Source organism: Taudactylus pleione, unplaced genomic scaffold, assembly GCF_031769625.1.
Source record: "Taudactylus pleione unplaced genomic scaffold, aTauple2 ptg000161l, whole genome shotgun sequence".
NCBI classification, from domain to species: domain Eukaryota; kingdom Metazoa; phylum Chordata; class Amphibia; order Anura; family Myobatrachidae; genus Taudactylus; species Taudactylus pleione.
Window position 1 is genome coordinate 864,044 of NW_028284563.1, and position 23,010 is coordinate 887,053.

General features: G+C 42.6%; 1 protein-coding gene across 1 annotated transcript in view; it reads left to right on the forward strand.

Moving 5' to 3' along the window:
- Positions 1-5,684: 5,684 nt before the first annotated feature.
- LOC148521513 (uncharacterized) overlaps positions 5,685-23,010 on the forward strand; it is a 49,147-nt gene continuing 31,821 nt past the window's right edge. The window contains exon 1 of the mRNA XM_088475019.1: positions 5,685-5,787. Coding sequence (XP_088331145.1) covers positions 5,685-5,787 — 103 coding nt within the window. The remainder of the gene's footprint in view (positions 5,788-23,010) is intronic.

A 23,010-nucleotide genomic window follows, 5' to 3' on the forward strand; every position in this document is an offset into this window, starting at 1 on the left:
GCTAAACATTTGAAGAAATTGACACTGAATTTACATGTTCAAGAAAATTTGGTGGGATAGATAGATACAGGGCCATTACTCAGATTAGGCAGGCGTGTAGGGCGCCAGCCAGAAGGGGGCGCCATGTTCCCTACACAGAACTGCCCAGCTAGCTCCACACACCATGCTACCTGCACCTAGCAGTCCAGAAAGCACCACCCACCATGCTCCCTGCTTCTAGAATGCAACCCAGTCAGCACCTGCGTCCCACTCTGGAGTCTGTGTGTGTGTGTGTGTGTGTAGGAGTGGGGGTGGGGAAGTTGGGGTGGCAGGAGCGCTTGAGAGATGTGCTGCTTATCTGATGTAATTGGGTCGGTCTGCCCTTGGATAGATAGATAGATAGATAGTAAGATACTCCATTTGTACCTTGGTGCATTGTGTTAGTGTTCTGTTATCACATTCTGTGGGATATGTCCTCTCAGATTGCGAAATAGATAAGACTGGACTAATATGGACCATGCATTGTTTTGGCTGTTAATTTATGCGTGATCTATATAATATTTTTGAAGATGATATTCTATAAGTGTATGAAGTGCGTCATTTGTTTTTGTGGCTGCACTTTGATTCTTGTGTGAGCCTCTTGCATTCCGTTAACATGGGGGAGATGTATCAAGCCTTCTAAAGAGAAGAGAAGTAGACAAGAGGAAAAATAGCCCAATCGATTTCTACCTATCATTTTATGGAATGTACTTGATAAATGCTAGCAAGAAATTGATTGGTTGCCACGGGTAACTTCTCCACTCAATATAAAGCTTGATACATCTCTCTCCCTCTATACCAGTGTTTCCCAAACTCATTCCTCAGGGAGCACTAACGGTGCATGGTTTTCATTGTTCCTAGCAGGAGCACAGGTGTAGTCATTACTGGCTGACACATTTTAAAAGATCCGGTTGGAGCTAATTATTTTACTTGTGATTCTGTGAGGAGACCTGGAAAACATGCACTGTTAGTGCTCCCTGAGGAATGAGTGTGGGAAACACTGCTCTATACCAATTATATCATCTATACCATTTCTGGGTTGACAAATTGGATGAATTACGTATTGTTTGCCAATTCTGCATCCGAATGGATCCAATATGGATTTATATGTTAGGTATATTTAACTCTGCATTAATATTATATATTCTAGTTTGCACACTCCAGTGTTTCTTAGGCTAGATACACACTGGGCAATATATCGCAAGAGCGTCAGAGGGTGTGTACCCCCATTAAACCTGTGAACGACAGACATTGAATTATTTAAGAATTGTTTATTTTTTGTGGAGCGTACTTTGGGGGTTACACCACCCTTTAACAGACTTATGGGACTCAGGCGCACGCTTGGCGCTGCTCCTTTGTTGATGCATGTGCGGCTACTGCGCATACATTTCACACACAAACACAGCAAAAAAAAAAAAGAAGAATTGTTTATTTTTTATGGAGCACACTTTGGGGGTTACACCACCCTTTAACAGACAGACGCACGCTTGGTGCTGCTGCTTTGAGGATGCACGTACAGTGCACACAATTCACAAACAGAAGAAAATGTTTTATTTTTGTTGGAGTGCACTTTGGGGGTTACACCACCCTTTAACAGACAGACACACGCTTGGCGCTGCTGCTTTGAGGATGCACGTACAGTGCACACAATTCACAAATACAGAAGAAAATGTTTTAATTTTGTTGGAGTGCACTCTGGGGGTTACACCACCCTTTAACAGACAGACGCACGCTTGGTGCTGCTACTTTGAGGATGCATGTACAGTGCACACAATTCACAAACACAGAAAAAATATATATTTTTTGGAGTGCACTTTGGGGGTTACAGCACCCTTTAATGGACGAGCCAGCCGGCCCTTTACTTATGACACAGGCGCACGCTTGACGCTACTTTGTAGATGCATGTGCGGCTACTGCGCACACAATTCACAAACACAGAAAAAAATTAATATTTTTTGGAGTGCACTTTTGGGGTTACAGCACCCTTTAACGGACGAGCCAACCGGCCCTTTACTTATGACACAGGCGCACGCTTGGCGCTACTTTGTTGATGCACGTGCGGCTACTGTGCATACAATTCACAAACACAGAAAAAAAAAATATTTTTTGGAGTGCACTTTGGGAGTTACAGCACCCTTTAACGGATGAGCCAGCCGGCCCTTTACTTATGACACAGGCGCACGCTTGGCGCTACTTTGTTGATGCACATGTGGCTACTGCGAACACAATTCACAAACAGAAAAAAAAAAATATTTTTTGGAGTGCACTTTGGGGGTTACAGCACCCTTTAACGGATGAGCCAGCCGGCCCTTTACTTATGACACAGGCGCTCGCTTGGCGCTACTTTGTTGATGCACGTGCGGCTACTGCGCATACAATTCACAAACAGAAAAAAAAATATATATTTTTTGCACTTGGGGGGAGCACCCCTGATGGACAGAGCACCCCCTGGACAACATTACAGCACCCCTTTAGGACTGGGACACTGCACAACACAGCCCAGTAAGCCCCTATAGACTTTGGAGTGGACAAGGCTCCTATGGACAACTGACTGCACAACACAGCCCAGCCAGCCCCTATGGAGAACAAACTGCACAACACAGCCCAGCCAGCCCCTATGGACTCTGGAGGAGTAGACACAGCCCCTATGGACAACAGCAGCACAGCGCAGCGCAGCACAGCACTACACTACACTACAGTACACAGCCCAGCCAGCCCTAACTCCCACCCTCCCTCTTCACTGTCCACAGCCGAGTGAGAAAATGGCGCAGACGCGGGTACCTTTCATAGAATCCAAAACCTGCGAGATCCGGAAGGCGGGATGATGACGTTTTGCCCCGATTTCAGATCCGAGTCAGGCGGGAAAAGTCGAGCCTGACTCGGATACAACTCGGATCGAGGGGGCTCGGGGGTGGTTCGGATTTCAGAAATCCGAACCCGCTCACCCCTAACCTCCACATACCTGTCCCACATCATTTATACCTCCACATACCTGTCCCACATAATTTACACCTCCACATACCTTCCTCACATCATTTATAACTCCACATACCTTTCCCACATCATTTACACCTCCACATACCTGCCCCACATCATTTACACCTCCACATACCTGTCCTACATCATTTACACCTCCACATACCTTTCCCACATCATTTACACCTCCACATACCTGTCCCACATCATTTACACCTCCACATACCTGTCCCACATCATTTACACCTCCACATACCTGTCCCACATCATTTACACCTCCACATACCTGTCCTACAACATTTACACCTCCACATACCTTTCCCTCATCATTTACACCTCCACATACCTTTCCCTCATCATTTACACCTCCACATACCTGTCCTCACATCATTTACACCTCCACATACCTGTCCCACATCATTTACACCTCCACATACCTGTCCACATCATTTACACCTCCACATGCCTGTCCACATCACTAACACCTCCACATACCTGTCCCACATCATTTACACCTCCACATACCTGTCCTACATCATTTACACCTCCAAATACCTGTCTAACATAAGTTACACCTCCACATACCTGTCCCTCATAATTTTCACTTCCACGTACCTAACCCAAGTCCTTTACACTTCCACGTACCTGGGTCACATCATTTATACCTGTCTCACATAATTTACACCTCCACATACATTACCGACATCATTTACACCTCCACGTACCTGTCTCACATAATTTACACCTCCACATACCTGTCCCAAATAATTTACACCTCCACATACATGTCCCACATAATTTGCACCTCCACATACCTGCCCCACATCATTTACACCTCCACATGCCTGTCCACATCACTAACACCTCCACATACCTGTCCCACATCATTTACACCTCCACATACCTGTCCTACATCATTTACACCTCCAAATACCTGTCTAATAAGTTACACCTCCACATACCTGTCCCTCATAATTTTCACTTCCACGTACCTAACCCAAGTCCTTTACACTTCCACGTACCTGGGTCACATCATTTATACCTGTCTCACATAATTTACACCTCCACATACATTACCGACATCATTTACACCTCCACGTACCTGTCTCACATAATTTACACCTCCACATACCTGTCCCAAATAATTTACACCTCCACATACATGTCCCACATAATTTGCACCTCCACATACCTATTCCACATCATTTACACCTCCACATACCTGCCCCACATCATTTACACCTCCACATACCTGCCCCACATCATTTACACCTCCACGTTCCTATTCCAAGTACTTCACACCTCCACATACCTGCCCCACATCATTTACACCTCCACATACCTGCCCCACATCATTTACACCTCCACATACCTGTAGCACATAATTTAAATCACCAAATACCGGTCTCACATCATATACCCCTCCACATACCTGTACCACATCATTTACTACTCCACATACTTGTCTCACTTCATTTACACCTCCACATATCTGTCCCACATCATTTACACCTCCACTTACCTGTCCTCACATCATTTACACCTCTACATACCTGCATCACATCATATACCCCTCCACATACCTGTACCACATCATTTACACCTCCACACAGGCCCGGACTGGCCATCTGGCAGTTCTGTCAAATGCCAGAAGGGCCGGTCCAGTGCTGGGTCGCCAGTTCACTAGCATTCAGCTGAGCAGCAGCACTTCAGAGACAGCCGCTGCCAGTCAAATCTGAGACCGGCAGCCAATCAGCAAAGGCTGCCAGTCCGTGAGCACTGATTAGCTCGCGACCGGTGCCAGATTTGAATGACAGCGGCTCTGTCTGTTTATGCTTGAGGAGACAAGTGGCATCCCCGGACACTGGAAGAGGGCGCGGAGAGCTATAGTCAGAAACACACAGCAACATGGAAGACTCACACCAACCAGGAGAAAGTCGCCACATAGACCGGACCACACATGTGGGAATAGTCGCAGGAGAGAGGAGAATAACACTGAAGTCTACCCCGGCTGCTCAGAGTCTCCGCCTCCTCGCTCAAAGCTTGTATCTTAGGGGTAAATTTACTAAGAATCGTGTTTGAGCAAGATTGCAGTCTCATACGAGTTTTGCCTGTTTTTCCAATTCACAAAATTACTAAGGGCGAACACATGTGAACTTACAAGTAACAGACATCAAACTTGCATGAGTTTACAAAACAAGACCAAACTCGGCCAAACTCGTAAGTACTTTCCATAGGAAACAATACAACACACAAATTTACCAATAATCGAGTTTTGAAACTCGCATTACCAAACTCTCAACAAAAAAGACTTTTCAAATAGACGACCTCCTGAGGTGAGTGTTTGCGTGAGTTTGGATGTGTTTGCATGTGTTCACAGGTGTTTCAAGTTGCAATTTGTGGGAAAACGGTGATGATGAACAATGATGATGATGATGCTTTTTAATGGTGCTAAATCAGCTACATTTAATTGTGTGAAGCAAAAATGGCAGAATATACTACCATTGCTATTCACTGCATGTGGCTGGGATTTCAGAGGCTCTACCACCAGGCTTGAAGGACCCAGGAGCAAGAAACTAAGCAGAATATTAGGTAATGCATTTTTTTGGATGTGTTTGAACCAGAAAAACGCATTGGCTGATGGTGAAGTCAAACAGATGTTCTGGATGAACTGTAACAACATATTCGATATGCATGACCAAGTCAAACTGGACCTAGACCCTGACACAGCATGTTCCCACTCTGTCTCAGACCTGCATATGCTTCTGGCTGTGTTTCACTTTCTGGCTACTGGTAATTTTCAGTCTGTGACCGGTAGAGTTCTCGTGATATCCCAATGAACATTCTCACGGTATATACAGTAACTCTGGTAATGGCCGCATTTCAGCCACTAATGGATACCTGCATGTGATTCCATAGCCAGGAGTCACACTTGCATGCAGTCAGGGTAGATTTCTTTTTTAGCATTGCGGGCATGCCTAATGTCCTGGGTGATATGGCATTCTTGTGGCAGGTCAATCTGCTGTCAGCCTTTCGTCCAAACAGCACGTGTTGGGACTTCATGACCTCTTGCAAAAGGACCATTTTCTACTCCACAGAAAAATTCACATTGTGCCCCATCTTGGTCTTGCTCCTCTGCCTGGACGCCTCATCAGTGCTGCCTGTACTGCTCTATAGGGCCACTTGAGATGAAACCTCCTCCACCTCACCCTCTCCCTGCCTCTCCTCTGCCCTGAACATATTCCCCCTCCCCCTCCCTATATAAATGCAAAACATACAGAAAAAAAAGACAAACTCCCACAAACCTCCTCTCCTACTACCCACACACATGCCACACACCAAAAAACACTGACAGGACAAAAGAAAAAAACACAATCAAGAAAGACAGAAAAATGAGACAATAAATAAGCACAAAACAATTTCCATTTACCAAGCAGCAATCTATTCCTGTAGACAAAATCTCCTACACCACTAAACACACTCCTTACTGTCCCTCTGCAACCTCCAACCAACAAAACCCTCAAAGGTTGGGCTGTTTGTGCTGTTTTTATATGCTTAGGCAGTGTGTACATGATGTGACTGCTTAAATCAGAACATGTTTCTAGGATAATGCAGTCATTCTCCTGTGTGTTTTATAAACACATCCAGTCTCCTGCCTGATTTACAGTATAAACCAGGGGTGGCCAACCAGTCAGAGGCAAAGAGCCCAAAAATATCTGTAGGTATGTCAAAGAGATCAAACAAGGATTTGGAAATATTACTATGCAAAGGGGCATAGATGTAGTCCCAAAAAAGACAAAAAAGTCTAGGGCGGGGCACTCTTGAAATAGAAAATTATATGACATAAAGCAAATGCAATATTGAGAAAATTAAAACTTAACGTTTATTATTACCTAAAATGAAACTCTCTTATACCATGAATTGTAATGCATGACAGGTAATACTCAACCTAGTAGTTGCATATAGGGGTATATACGAGAGATAAAGAAAAACAAAATATATATATATATATATGATCAGGATCAAACAATTAATAAACCTTGTGAATATAGCAGTCAATGGTTGCAGAAACACATAATATATATGTGTTTAAATATCTTCACTCACAGGTATATAAACCTATATGTATATTTATATAATCACTGACAATACGTAGCGAAAATTAATGAATACAAAGAAGTAGCAGCCAGATGCATGTAATTTAGAACAAGGTAATAGGCGAAATATATAAAAAAAAGGACCTCGAATCTCTAGTACATAATTGAAACTAGATAGAGAGATTAAACACACCACCTCAAAATATGGAATATATTGGTAAAAGTTCAGTACTTTAGAGGTTCAGATATATCCAGCAAAATCACTGTTCAGATATATCTAGCAAAATCACAGAAAAAATGTGATGTGAAATTTAAGCAGCTGTAAGGAAAAAACCCTAAATAGACACCTTTATTCCAGTTTAAGGTGTAGAGTACAAATGAAGACATATAATGTTAAATAAACAGATAAATCAGCATACTAATATGAGTCTGAGTCACCTAAATAGGAAAAAATGAGGTTAGGTGAGATTAAATGATAACCCAGTGGATAACCAAGCTATTAGTGAATAAATTGAAACTTAAATCATCCTAAATGTGTACAAAAAAGTAGCAATCCTACTAAATTAATATGAACAAATATCAAATTCCCAAAAGAAAAATTTAATGATAATAAGAGTGAAAAAAGTAATGTCTGGAATAATTTAGCAGGAGATCACTTCTGCTGTTCCCCATCTGAATCTGATAGGAAATGAGAGAGTGACAATCATGCATAAACCAGATGAAACAACAGACAGCATTTCTACTGTCTGAGAAAGTAGCTGCGTCTCTTCCCTGATACCAAATGGCATTGCAGGGAGAGTCAAGTGCTAAGGGACTCAGATGAGAGAGCGCTATAAGAGCGATAGAAAGTACCTGTAAAAGGAATGTATTCCGCACAGCTGCTGTAGGGTGCGTGTGTGGTCCTGCTACTGTGAGCACTGTGAGAAGGACGCGCGTTTCGCCGGGAAGGCTTGGTCACCTGATCGCCGGATAATGCTTCTGCCTGCTGTTGTATAAAGACCCAGGTGCCCAATCAGTGAGCACAGTTGGAGAGTGACTCAGAATATAGCCAATACATGCAGGCTATGGATTAGCCAATCGCTGTCCGTCCATGTGATCAAGCACATGTTCTGAATAGAAGAATTAGCATATGTAAACTCAGGGGTGAGTCATTGTTATCGTTACATGCAGCGATTCCTATGCAGAAGCTGCAAACAGGCAAATTAATGAACTTGCACTACCAAGTATATTTATAAAGAGAAATATAAGTAAGTGTAACTAAATATAATTAATTATAATTAAATATAACAGCGACAGAAGGACTGGATGGGTAAAAGAATGAGAATAAATCTAAGTATAAATAAGAAAATGATAATAGTGATAAATACACTGGGGGATGAATAAATAATTTAAATAAAGAAATAATTATAGAAACAGCTTAATAAAACCAATTGGACAAGAACTAATCATCCCTGGGTAATAGATTAAGAAGAAAATTTCAAAGATAAAACGGATATAACTATAGGTCATTTGAGATTGCAGATTAGATGTGCATATGCACATATATGCCTTGTACATATACATGTAAATATGCACACCTAGAGGTGCGCATACAGAAACGCATGTACATATACATATTAATTATGAAAAAAAGAAAATTATGAAAAATAATTTAGAAAAAAAAAAAAAAGGAGGAGGGGGGGACATGGAAAGTCAATGAGAACGAATTAAAGGGTAAGATGTGAATAAGTGCAATGTGGAGGTGAGCAATGTCGCGTTATGCAAGGACCTAGTGAATTAAAGAAAATAAATCCCTTAGGGGTGTTGGTAACAGTCAAAGAGCTGAGGGACAAGATCTGGTGAGTGTAAAATAGTGAAGTGCAAGAATAAAATTGATGTAAAAATAGAATAAATACAAAGACAAGAAAAGTGGAAGGCAAAAAGTATGAAAAGATAAGAGTGATAATGATAATAATAATAAAGGAACCTAGTATAGATGTATGTACAAAAAATGTGAGAAATGTGATAAAATGAAAGAGTGATTACCAAAATATGTGTATTAGGCTGAATACCAATGGATGAAATAATAAAGGTGTGTGTAAAAAAGATGAGGAGTGAAAAATTAATAGATGATATCCAAATGTAAAGGGATGTATAAGAGAAAGAAACACAATGCTAAATAATAAACAAGATGGTGATGTGAAACCGAGGCAGGATAAGTGAACAAAGAAAAAATAAAAAGAATACAATGATAAAGTGGATGAGAAAAAAGGAATAAAAAATAGAATAGATGAATAATAAAAATAAGTATTAAAGAATCATTTATTTGGTAAGAAAGACACTGTAATTAATATTTTCATTTAGGCCTCCTGGTATCAGAGTACCCAAACGGAAGATCCATTCACTTTCTTTTTGTTGCAAGATTTTATTTAAGTCACCCCCTCTCAGACCGAGTTTAATTCGTTCCAAACAGAAAAACTTCAGATCTTGTATTCGTCCGGAGTGTTTGTGATGGAAATGCCTAGCCACTGTGTTTCTTTCTCTTATACATCCCTTTACATTTGGATATCACTTATTCACATCTTACCCTTTAATTCGTTCTCATTGACTTTCCATGTCCCCCCTCCTCCTTTTTTTTTTTTTTCTAAATTATTTTTCATAATTTTCTTTTTTTCATAATTAATATGTATATGTACATGCGTTTCTGTATGCGCACCTCTAGGTGTGCATATTTACATGTATATGTACAAGGCATATATGTGCATATGCACATCTAATCTGCAATCTCAAATGACCTATAGTTATATCCGTTTTATCTTTGAAATTTTCTTCTTAATCTATTACCCAGGGATGATTAGTTCTTGTCCAATTGGTTTTATTAAGCTGTTTCTATAATTATTTCTTTATTTAAATAATTTATTCATCCCCCAGTGTATTTATCACTATTATCATTTTCTTATTTATACTTAGATTTATTCTCATTGTTTTACCCATCCAGTCCTTCTGTCGCTGTTATATTTAATTATAATTAATTATATTTAGTTACACTTACTTATATTTCTCTTTATAAATATACTTGGTAGTGCAAGTTCATTAATTTGCCTGTTTGCAGCTTCTGCACAGGAATCGCTGCATGTAACGATAACAATGACTCACCCCTGTGTTTACATATGCTAATTCTTCTATTCAGAACATGTGCTTGATCACATGGACGAACAGCGATTGGCTAATCCATAGCCTGCATGTATTGGCTATATTCTGAGTCACTCTCCAACTGTGCTCACTGATTGGGCACCTGGGTCTTTATACAACAGCAGGCAGAAGCATTATCCGGCGATCAGGTGACCAAGCCTTCCCGGCGAAACGCGCGTCCTTCTCACAGTGCTCACAGTAGCAGGACCACACACGCACCCTACAGCAGCTGTGCGGAATACATTCCTTTTACAGGTACTTTCTATCGCTCTTATAGCGCTCTCTCATCTGAGTCCCTTAGCACTTGACTCTCCCTGCAATGCCATTTGGTATCAGGGAAGAGACGCAGCTACTTTCTGACAGTAGAAGTGCTGTCTGTTGTTTCATCTGGTTTATGCATGATTGTCACTCTCTCATTTCCTATCAGATTCAGATGGGGAACAGCAGAAGTGATCTCCTGCTAAATTATTCCAGACATTACTTTTTTCACTCTTATTATCATTAAATTTTTCTTTTGGGAATTTGATATTTGTTCATATTAATTTAGTAGGATTGCTACTTTTTTGTACACATTTAGGATGATTTAAGTTTCAATTTATTCACTAATAGCTTGGTTATCCACTGGGTTATCATTTAATCTCACCTAACCTCATTTTTTCCTATTTAGGTGACTCAGACTCATATTAGTATGCTGATTTATCTGTTTATTTAACATTATATGTCTTCATTTGTACTCTACACCTTAAACTGGAATAAAGGTGTCTATTTAGGGTTTTTTCCTTACAGCTGCTTAAATTTCACATCACATTTTTTCTGTGATTTTGCTAGATATATCTGAACAATGATTTTGCTGGATATATCTGAACCTCTAAAGTACTGAACTTTTACCAATATATTCCATATTTTGAGGTGGTGTGTTTAATCTCTCTATCTAGTTTCAATTATGTACTAGAGATTCGAGGTCCTTTTTTTATATATTTCGCCTATTACCTTGTTCTAAATTACATGCATCTGGCTGCTACTTCTTTGTATTCATTAATTTTCGCTACGTATTTTCAGTGATTATATAAATATACATATAGGTTTATATACCTGTGAGTGAAGATATTTAAACACATATATATTATGTGTTTCTGCAACCATTGACTGCTATATTCACAAGGTTTATTAATTGTTTGATCCTGATCATATATATATATATATATATTTGTTTTTCTTTATCTCTCGTATATACCCCTATATGCAACTACTAGGTTGAGTATTACCTGTCATGCATTACAATTCATGGTATAAGAGAGTTTCATTTTAGGTAATAATAAACGTCAAGTTTTAATTTTCTCAATATTGCATTTGCTTTATGTCATATCATTTTCTATTTCAAGAGTGCCCCGCCCTAGACTTTTTTGTCTTTTTTGGGACTACATCTATGCCCCTTTGCATAGTAATATTTCCAAATCCTTGTTTGATGTGTTCTACACAAAATTTGTGGGTGCACCACCAATTTAGTGTCATCCTATGAATACTACAACAATGATGAACCTTAATGTTGGTTATTTATATAAATGAATTTCATCGTTTCCATATATTCATGTGTATATAGAAAATATCGAACTTGTGCGAACCAGTTACCTATATTTTGGTATGTCAAAGAGCCAAGATCATGCGTTCGTGAAAGGCGTGCATGCAAAAAAGGGGTGTGGTCTAGTGCCAGCTATATGCCACGACCCTGGTATGACATTTATAGGAGCTTGTAAAAGCGCATGCACACAATCACCATGGAGGTAACTGTTAAAGGGAATGAAAGAGCCAAAGCAATAGAGAAAACATTGAAAAAAAGCAGATCTACATAAAATACACTGAAACAATCCAGTTCCACATAAAATAAACTGATAAAGCCACATCCATAAATAATACACTGGAAAAGCCACATCCACAAAAAACACACATAAAAAATAAATAAAAAAGATTCACATAATACAATCCAGCCCCCCATGTGTCACTCCATCCTCCCCATGTGTCACTTCAGCCCTCCATGTGTCACTTCAGCCCTCCATGTGTCACTTTAGTTCCCCTCCATGTGTCACTCCAGCAATCCATGTGTCACTCCAATCCCTACCATGTGTCACTTCAGAAGCAAATCCTGATGTGCCACTCCAGCCCCCCCTCTCTCCCTGGGCCACTCCAGTCCAGCCCCCCACATGTCACATATAAAATGAAATAATAGAATTAAAACCCACAGCTCTTACCTTGCTGTGGACTGTATAGATCACGTAGGTAGGCTCTGGCGTCTGCGACCACGTCCTCCTTGTGGCTGCAGGTTCAGTCACAAGTTGAGCTCCACCTCCTGGTTGCAGCATGATGTCATAACATCACCCATACATGCCTCCGGAATGGAGCAGACTGCTGCAACAAAGGATGAGTCTCCTATAAACAGCTGGATGCCTATCAGTGGAGACAGTCAGTGTCAGTCAGGGGAGCAACATCAGAAGAACAGAAGAGCCGCATGTGGCTCAAGAGCTACAGGTTGGCCACCGCTGGTATAAAAACATCCATTCTCACACGTGTTTTATAAACACATCCATTCTCACACGTGTTTTATAAACACATCCATTCTCACACGTGTTTTATAAACACATCCATTCTCACACGTGTTTTATAAACACATCCATTCTCACGTGTTTTGCCTAAAACTGGCATGAAAAAACACGTTTGCATCCACCATCGAAAAACACGATTTTGCAAAACTCACTTCTTGGTAAATTTGCGAGTTTGGTCTGGGAAAACAGGGGGGGGCGTGATCAGTGTGATCGCTCTCCCCCACAGCCATAGGAGACTGCTCCGGCTTGCAGCAGCCGCAAGCAGTCTCGCACTGCAGCCCAGCACAAGCTGTGTGCTGAGCTGCTGTGAGCAAGGGGGGGCGACGCCGGACCCGGGCCCCGCCAGGCCCCTCTAGCACGCCCTGGCCCGGGTAAACTGTACCCGCTCCCCCCCCTCTCGGCGCCCATTACCAGGAGTGGAGGAGGTCTTCTATCCAGCAGCTGCACTCCCACCACACCAGGGGCCGAAGTAAGCTGCCACCAGCTGGGCCACTGGCCTGGGTACCTGCAGGGAAATGTGACTCTCTGTCTGCATAGGAAGGTCTTGAAGGTGCTCTCCTTGGAGCTAGGGACCTGATTCAGACCCGCTCGCTAAGGCGCGATCGCTCGCTCTGGGCAAATTTTTACCCATCTGCGCATGCGTATAATTCATTGCGATCTGATTTTGGTTGCTCGTAAGCCACTATCAGGTCGCTGCTTTGAGTGACAGATAGTGCCGTTTGTGGGTTGTAACAGGGGAAGGTGCTTGTGAACGGGGGAGTGGTGCTGCGAACGCAGGTGTGTCTTACCATCAAAACTGAGTTTTAAGGGTCTACCACAAGCACTGCGTGTGCAGCGATGGTTTCTTCCTCTGCCGATGTATGCAGTCAATTAATAGAGTAACAAGTGTTACTCATTGCATTGTATAATAGCAAAGTGGTTGCGTAAATTAGCATAATTTTTTTTTGTTTTGTCTATTTTTGTTTGTTAATTGGATATTAAATAAGATACCAAACCCAGAGATTTTGAAATTCCCAAACAATAGTCCCAATATTTTTAAAGTTTACAAATACATGTTTTTTTCTTTTTGTGGTTTTTAAAGTGAAAGTGCTTTTTTGGTTGTGGAACTGCACATCCCAGCATGCCATTCCAGAGTAAATACATGCCTTTTTTGCAATACTGTTGCAGGCCAGGGCCGGATTTGTTCTATCATACTATTTAAAAAAAATATATTTTATGTTGGAAGAAGGTACAAAAAACATTCTGTTATTGAAGATTAAATATTTTTTTTTTTTTTTTGAGAATTCCAAAACCATAATATTTTGCAATTTCATTTTTTAAAAATGCATCATTGAAATATATTTTTTAAACATAAAAAAATAAACAATTTAATTCATTAAAAATACATGAATTTCTGGACGAATTTGGTTTTGGAATACCATCAGAAAATGAAGATGTGGACACATTGCAGATGTGGGTGAGGAAAATGTGCCTGTGCCGCCACCAGATGAGCCTCCTCCACCTCCTACAAACACATCACCTCAAAATGTGGCAGGCCCATCACATGGAACAATACAAAATCATGATATTCCTTGTGGGCCTTCCAGGGGCACTAACCAGATTACATTTTTGGACATACATTTGGAAAGTTCTAGGTGAAATAAATTAAAGATCATCAATCGGATTTCTTCTTCTTTGCAGCCGAATCCGGTAAGATGAATTTACGGATCTGGGTGGACCGTCGTGGACCCTGCTGGGTGCTCGGTCCAGCCACAGCAGGGCACTGGTCCACCTCACCTTCTATTGGGCCAGTCAGATGTTCTTTGATCTCCCTGACATCTTGGCTTATGGACCTTAGAAAGGAGTTTGGCTCCAACTTGCTGGCCTGGACAGCCTCCATGGCTGCTGCTTGCCTTAACACTGCCACCCTAAGCCCATCCAGGACTTGGGTAAGGGTGGCAGTGGAGGATGGGGGAGGCACAACTGATGGAGGTTGTGTCGTCACCCCATCCATCTGAAGGCTTTCAGCCATGTTACTTCCTAAAAAATGGGTAAAAAAATAAAAATGAATATAAAGTAATATAAAAAAAGACAGATATCGAGCCAGGTGTATGCAAATAATTACCAGACTCAGCATGTGGGTCATCTTGTGGAGGCTCCTGATGGTCTAGTTTTGCTTCCACCACTATCCTCCAATCTAAGGCCCCCAAAAGTCGATGTTGCCTTTTGGTCAAAGCCAAGTTGTCAGGGAGGGGACCCTCTGGCCCATTAAAGTGTTTGATCCGCAAATTCAACTTCGACTTGAGTTGACTGCAAAGGTCACTCCACCTTTTAAGAAATTTAGCAAAAATTAGTTTTATGCAAAAACATTTTGTTATGAGTGATATAGATATATAGGCCCTCATTCAGAGCCGCTCGTAAGCGGCAGTACGCTTGTTCCGAGCGATGTTCGCACATCTGCGCATGCATACGGTTTTTAGTACGCATGCGCCAACCAGTCAGTGCGGCCGAAAATCATTTGTTCGCTATATAGCGAGGGCCTGCAATTGTGAGTGACAGAATGAGGCGTATGTGGGTGGTAACAGGGGAAGGTGCTTGAAAACGGAGAGTGGAGATCAGAACGCAGGCGTGCTTAAAGGTCAAAACGGGCGTTTTAAGGGAGTGCATAATTAATCCAGCAGCGTCATTGACCACGTCACTTGTTTTTTTTTAACTCAGAACTGCTCGCAAAATAGCGGTTGAAAAAACCAACCACAAGAATAGCGAGCAGTTCATACGCTGTTCGATGTACTCGATGAATCTAATAAATAGCGGACATGACGTATGATGTGAGCGGCCAGGGGGCGTTTTTATCAAATAAACGAGCGTATGTTTTGCTCGCTCGTTCAGACATGGAGGCGGCAACAGACCGCAAAGAGTGTACGGTTCATTTGAATAGCCACCCCCTTTTTCTGAACGAACGAGCGCTAATTGCGAGCGCTCTGAATGAGGGCCATAGACCATTTGGCTAACATTTTTATGTTTAACTAATTATTTGTTTTGTTAAACTAAAAGATTTCGACGACAGTATCCCAAAATATGAAATTTTTGGTAAAAACTTACTTATTACAAAGAAAATAGGACTCAAAATGAGTGGAGTGCTTCCGATTGATGATCTTTGTAAATTTCACCCAGATTTTTTTCCGGTCACAAAAAGGAATCTTATGTCCAAAAGTGAATCTGGTTAGTGCCACCTGGATGAGTATCTGTAACCCGACAAGGTTTAACTTGACCTTATATTGTTCCATCTAATGGGACAGCCACATTTGGAGGTTATGTATTTGTAGGTGCTGGAGGAGGATCATCTGGTGTGGGAGCAGGCACACTTTTCTCAGCCTCATCTGGAAGTGTATCCACTACTTCAATTTCTGAAGCAAATCCAAAACCAAATTCGTCCAGAAATTCTTGTATATCAATCATGCAGACCTTTACACTGGCCTCCTCAGAATCCATGACTGCAAATTTGTAAAAATCTGGCGCCTGCTACTGTGCACCACTCCCACGCAGTGCAATATGCAATGCACAAGCGACCAACACACCCTTTAAAAGCGCCCCTCACAATTCAAAACACTTTCACAAGGAGCTGCGTAGTGTTGGGAGTGTCCTACTGGCCTCACAGGCATATCCTAGCTGTGGAATGAGGTGAGTCACATGATGTATGATAGGTGTTATGTTGTTATAGATGTATTAAATCAACAAATGTCCTGTGTTTATCCACCATTTTGGAATGGCCAACCAAACAGACTGCACCCTAGTTGATATAAAGTTTGCACACTGTAATATTTGTCATTGCCATCATGAGATCCTCCAGTTTTAGTAGATGGGAGCTGCGCGTCCTGACCAACATACTGGACCGGTGCTGATGTGCCCAATCGGCTAAAAGTGCGGGCGTACGCGGAGGTGAGGAGGAGGCTCCGGAGCAATGGGCTTCTGCCGTACGGTTGTGCAGCTGGAGAGGAGATGGTCGGATCTCCGTAGGTGGACCCCGGCCCTCCTCGATCAATTGCAGGCGGATAACCGCCAAAGTAAGTAATGCATTTTATATGCATTGCGTGGTGTATGCTTTGTGTTGTGTATGCCTTTCTGCGTGTGTGTGTTTATGGTATATTTTCTATGGCTTGTTTGTTAGCTTCATTTTAAGGTCTGCAGACATTTTTTTTTTAGAAAATGGATGCCAACAAGTTTTAAGCCCTAATTTCAATACTGTGTTTGAAAAATAAGCACAACTGTTGTAGTCATTAGGTGTGTGTGTTGGTGTGTGAGTTTGTGTGTGTGTGTGATTATTTCAAAATCAACATGGTTTCTGACATATGTGTTTAAATGTAGAAGATGGCTGACAATTTGAGTGTCAGGTTACATTTTACCCAGTGTCTCTGGATTATTGTCAAATGGGTGACACAGGTGTCTTTATGTAATCCATTTTTTTTTGTTTTGTTTTTAAAAAAAAAAAAAAAACTTGCTCATGCCTTTGCTCTGCTAAACCAGGGAGATCTGGATATGATGTTTTTTGGACATTGCAAAATTGTAAAAAAATTTCAAATTATATTTTTAAATTGTTAGGATTATGTCAAAGAAGATAAAGGGCTAGGCAAGCCGAAGCACCACCCACCTCTGAAGATGCCTCCCCCCAACATTCCTCCCCACCCACCCCTGAAGATGCCTCCCAACCCACTTCTCCCCACACATCCCTGAACCTGCCTCCCCAACCCACTCCTCACCCATCCCTGAACCTGCCACCCCCACCCACTTCTCCTCGCCTATCCCTGAACCTGCCTCCCCCACCCACTCCTCCTCACCCATCCCTGAACCTGTCTCCCCCACACACTCCTCCGCACCCACCCATGAAGATGCCTCCCCCACCCACTCCTCCTCACCCACCCCTGAACCTGCCTCCCCCACCCACTCCTCCCCACCCACCCATGAAGATGCCTCCCCCACCCACTCCTCCTCACCCATCCCTGAAACTGCCTCCCCCACCCACTCCTCCCCACCCACCCATGAAGATGCCTCCCCCACCCACTCCTCCTCACCCATCCCTGAACCTGCCTCCCCCACACACTCCTCCGCACCCACCCATGAAGATGCCTCCCCCACCCACTCCTCCTCACCCACCCCTGAAGGGCCTCCTCCACCCACTCCTCCCCACCCACCCATGAAGATGCCTCCCCCACCCACTCCTCCTCACCCATCCCTGAAACTGCCTCCCCCACCCACTCTTCGTGAAGCTTGAATTGAAAGTGCCGGACCAAGGACATGAAGGTACATATGTCACAGGTGCCATTATGCAATATATATCTAATGTAAGAACCAGAAAAGAATGCAATGTGAAAGCAGCATTAACCTCAGTAGCCAATGTGAAACACTGTGTAGTACTATCTGGCGAAGGGATACACACCAATTATTCATGGCTATGGTGGGTGTTTTTTTTGTCAAACTGTTTTGCTTTAATAACAAATACTTATTAATTAATTTTTCTTTTCCTTTACATTTCAGTTGAACAAGAGGAGCCACTTCGGGAGCTTCTAAGGAGAGAGGTGGCCACAGTAGCCACATATGTCATCCAAATTTATGAGGCCATTAGACGAATCCAAAATGTTTTTTACATTTTGTGTTGGCCAAAAAATAAAAAAAAAATATTTTTCACAAAAAAAATGTGTGGTGTTTTTATTAAAAGGTCAAAGATTCTAGAAGTAACATCTTAATAAAGTTGAACTATCTGATTCAATGTTTGCGTAGATATGTAATTTTTAATGTGTACATATGTATATATATATATTTTTGTTGTTGTTAAAATAGTATATATATATATATATATATATATATATATAAATATTTTGAAACCAAATATATATATAAATATATGTACGGATATTAGATAGTTCCACATCTAGATATACAGTATGTATATACATATATGTATATATCACAATGTATATATTTATGTCTGGATATATATCTATATTTCTCTCTCTATATATATATATATATTGAGAGCGACAATATATAATTTGACAAACAAAGGTGGGGGAAGTCCAATTTGCAAATTCCAGCCTATATAAATTAGAAGTGAAAAAAAAAAAACAGGTGCGAATTTACGCTGATTGCAATCAGAAGCAATTAAAGGGTCCACCGAAAGCGTAAATGAGAAAACATGTAATTATGATGGCCGCGTAGGGTGACAGCTGCGTCCATCAGACTACTACGAGTGTAGTCATCGCTTGTTCTGTTATGTGGTCCGGTAGGTGTGTTTTCATTGTGGTGGGTGTTTATTCGTTTGCGCTGTGCATTGCGAGCGATCGCTCCCTTTGCATTTTCTTGCTCGCCGCAGCTGCGAGCGGGACTGAATCAGGTCCTAGGTCTAGGAGGGTGCTCTCTTGGGAGATGGGTCTAGGGGGGTGATTTCTTGGGTACTAGGTCTTGGGGGTGCTCTCCTGGATGCTGTGTCTAAGGGAGTGCTCTTCAGGGTGCTAGGTCTAGGGGAGTGCTCTCCTAGGAGCTAAGTCTAGGGGAGTGCTCTCCTGGGTCTAGGGAAGTGTGCAGATAGACAACACAAAACTTTCCATGCTCAGCTGCGGCTTCTGGGATGTAGTTACCAGACTGTTGGACGGGATGCCACCGGTCTAAATCTCAACGGTGGAAGCCCGACACAGGATTTAAGATAGGCGTCAAAATACTGATGCATATCTTAATCCTGATGTCGAAATACAGACAGACACCATCCCGAATTACAGATAAGCCTTGGTCATTTTAGCTGTTAGCCGCGGGGAGGGAGTGTTAGGTTTAGGCAGCATAGCAGGGTTAGTTTTTTTGGGGGGAAGGTTAGGGTTAGGCATCCCTATGGATGCCTTTTGGGGGGAGGTTAGGGTTAGGCACCACAGTATGCAATCGGGAAGCCGACTGCCTAAATACCGGCAGCCGGCTTCCCGACTGTCATATCCCAGCAAGGGTGAAATGCCCGGCGTCTAGATGTAGACGCCCGGCATTTACCCGATGCCGGGAGACTGGCACCCGGCATCCCGATCATAGTGATGCCGGGCGCCACGAGCGGACAGCCGCAGGGGGGAGGGTTAGGTTTAGGGCTCCCGGGGGGGACATAGGGTTAGGCACCCTCCCGGGAGGGTTACGGTTAGGCTAGGGGGAGGGAGGGTTAGGGTTAGGCACCCCAGGGGGGGACTTAGGGTTAGGCACCCCCCGGGGGACTTAGGTTTAGGCAGCGGGTAAGGGGGTGGTTAGGGTTAGGCACTTGCGGGGGAGGTTAGGGTTAGGCACCCCTAAGGAGGGGTAGGGTTAGGGGGGTTAGGTTAGACAATACTTACCTATCCACGATCGTGATTTCCAGCGCATGTGGCCGGCGGTATTTCATACCAATTCTGGCACCACAGGGAGGGAGGTTAGTGTTAGGTACTAAAGGGGGAGGGTTAGGCACTTACGGGGAGGATTAGGGTGCAGGGTGGGGAGGGTTAGTGTTAGATTACAAGAAGGAAGGGTTAGGGGGAAAAGAGGGGAGGGTTAGTATACTTACCCTACCCCTGTTTGGATACCAACCATCGGGATGCAGCTGTCGGCATTTTGACAGGAGGCATACTCATTTGAAGGCTGCCTGCTGGTGCGCTGGTAACCTGTAACAAATTCACCTGCTGATGGCATACAGAGAGAGGATAGAGGCTGTTGGATGGACACAGGGGAAGGTGTGAGGCTGCTAGAGAAACATAGGGGATGTGAGTTGTCTGCTGTGGTGGCATAATGTGTAAGGGGCGATACTATGTGGCATAATGTTATAAGGGGCAATACTGTGTGTGGCATAATTTTATAAGGGGCTGTACTGTGTGACATAATGTGGTGTGAGGTGCTTTACTGTGTGGAATAATGTGGGGGCATTACTGTGTGGCATAATGTGTTATACGGGGAATTACTGTGTGGCATAATGTGTTATAAGGGGCATTACTGTGTGTGGCATAATGTGTAAGGAACATTACTGTGTGGTATAATGTGATTGGGCTCTGTGTGGCATAGTGTGAATGGGTTCTGTGTGGTGTTACTAATGGACACTACTGTGCAGTGTAATGTGACAAAGGGGCACTACTGTGTGGCAACATTTAAATTGGAGGTTTCTATTGTGTGGTCACGACCCGTCCCAGCAAGACCACACCTCTGTCTACTTCAGTTGTGGATGGCAGTTCCAATACTCTTTATGTGCACAGAGCACTAAATAGTGTAGTTAAGGCTCTGCTTTGGTGTGCACAGATATGTCGTCCTCTGTGTTCAGCACCCCTGCACTAAAAAATGCCTACAGTAAACACTATCTAATCCTCTAAACTAATCCTGTTAAGCTAGGGCTTGGTCAATTGGGAAAATGCCTTCCATTTTCTTTGTGTGTTACGTAAACCAATGTAGTGCCAGTTTTACGTAACAGAACCAACCAAATGTCTGACTATGGCACAAGTTTGAATCCCCTGCAGGATGAGCCCTGTTCTGTGTATTTGAATGCAGAAAATTATGTACACTTGTATGTTGTTCTAAAATTAATTATATTTATAAGAGCAAAGACTAAAAGCGGGAGTCAAGAATAGTAAGGGGAGGAGTCTATCCCAGGAGCCAGGGTCTATATTTTGTCCCAGTCCGGCTCTGCCTCCACATACCTGTTTCACATCATTTATACTTCCACCTATCTGTCCAACATCATTTACACCTCCACATACCTGTTCTACATATTTATACTGCCAGATACTTGCCCCACATAATTTATACCTCCAGTTAACTGTCTCAAAAATGTACACCTCCACATACCTGTCTCACATAATTTACACCTCCACATACCTGTCACATATCAGTTACACCTCCACATACCTGTCCCACATCATACACACCTCCACATACCTGTCCCACATAATTTACACCTCCACATACCTGTCCCATATCAGTTACATCTCTACATACTTGTCTCATATCATTTACACCTCCACATACCTGTCTCACATAATTTACAGCTCCACATACCTGTCCCATATCAATTACACCTCTACATACCTGACTCATATCATTTACACCTCCACATACCTGTCCCACATAATTTTCACCTCCACATACCTGTCCCATATCAGTTACACCTCTACATACCTGTCTCATATAATTTACACCTCCACATACCTGTCCACATCATTTACACCTCCACATGCCTGTCCATATCACTAACACCTCCACATACCTGTCCCTTATAATTTTCACATCCACGTACCTATCCCAAGTCCTTTACACCTCCACGTACCTGTGTCACATCATTTATACCTCCACGCACCTGTCTCACATAATTTACACCTCTACATACATGACCCACATCATTTACACCTCCACCTACCTATCTCACATAATTTACACCTCCACATACCTGTCTCACATCATTTACACCTCCACATACAGTACATGTCCCAAATAATTTGCACCTCCACATACCTATCTCACATCATTTACATCTCCACATACCTGCCCTACATAATTTACACCTCCACATACCTGCCCCTCATCATTTACACCTCCACATACCTGTCCCACATCAGTTACACCTTCACATACCTGTCTCACGTCATTACCACCGCCACATACCTGTCCCACGTCATTTACACCTCCACGTACCTATTCCACGTCCTTTACTCCTACACATACCTGCCCCAAATCATTTATACCTCCACATACCTGTCCCAAATCATTTACACCTCCACTTACCTGTCCCCACATCATTTACACCTCTACGTACCTGCATCACATCATATACCCCTCCACATACATGTCCCACATCATTTACATCTCCACATACATGTCCTACATCATTTACAGCTCCACATACCTGTCCACATCATTTACACCTCCACATACCTGTCCCACATCATTTACACCTCCACATACCTGTCCCACATCATTTACACCTCCACATACCTGTCCACATCATTTACACCTCCACATGCCAGTCCACATCACTAACACCTCCACATACCTGTCCCTCATAATTTTCACATCCACGTACCTGTGTCACATCATTTCTACCTCCACGTACCTGTCTCACATACTTTACACCTCTACATACCTGTCTCACATCAATTACACCTCCACATACAGTACATGTCCCAAATAATTTGCAC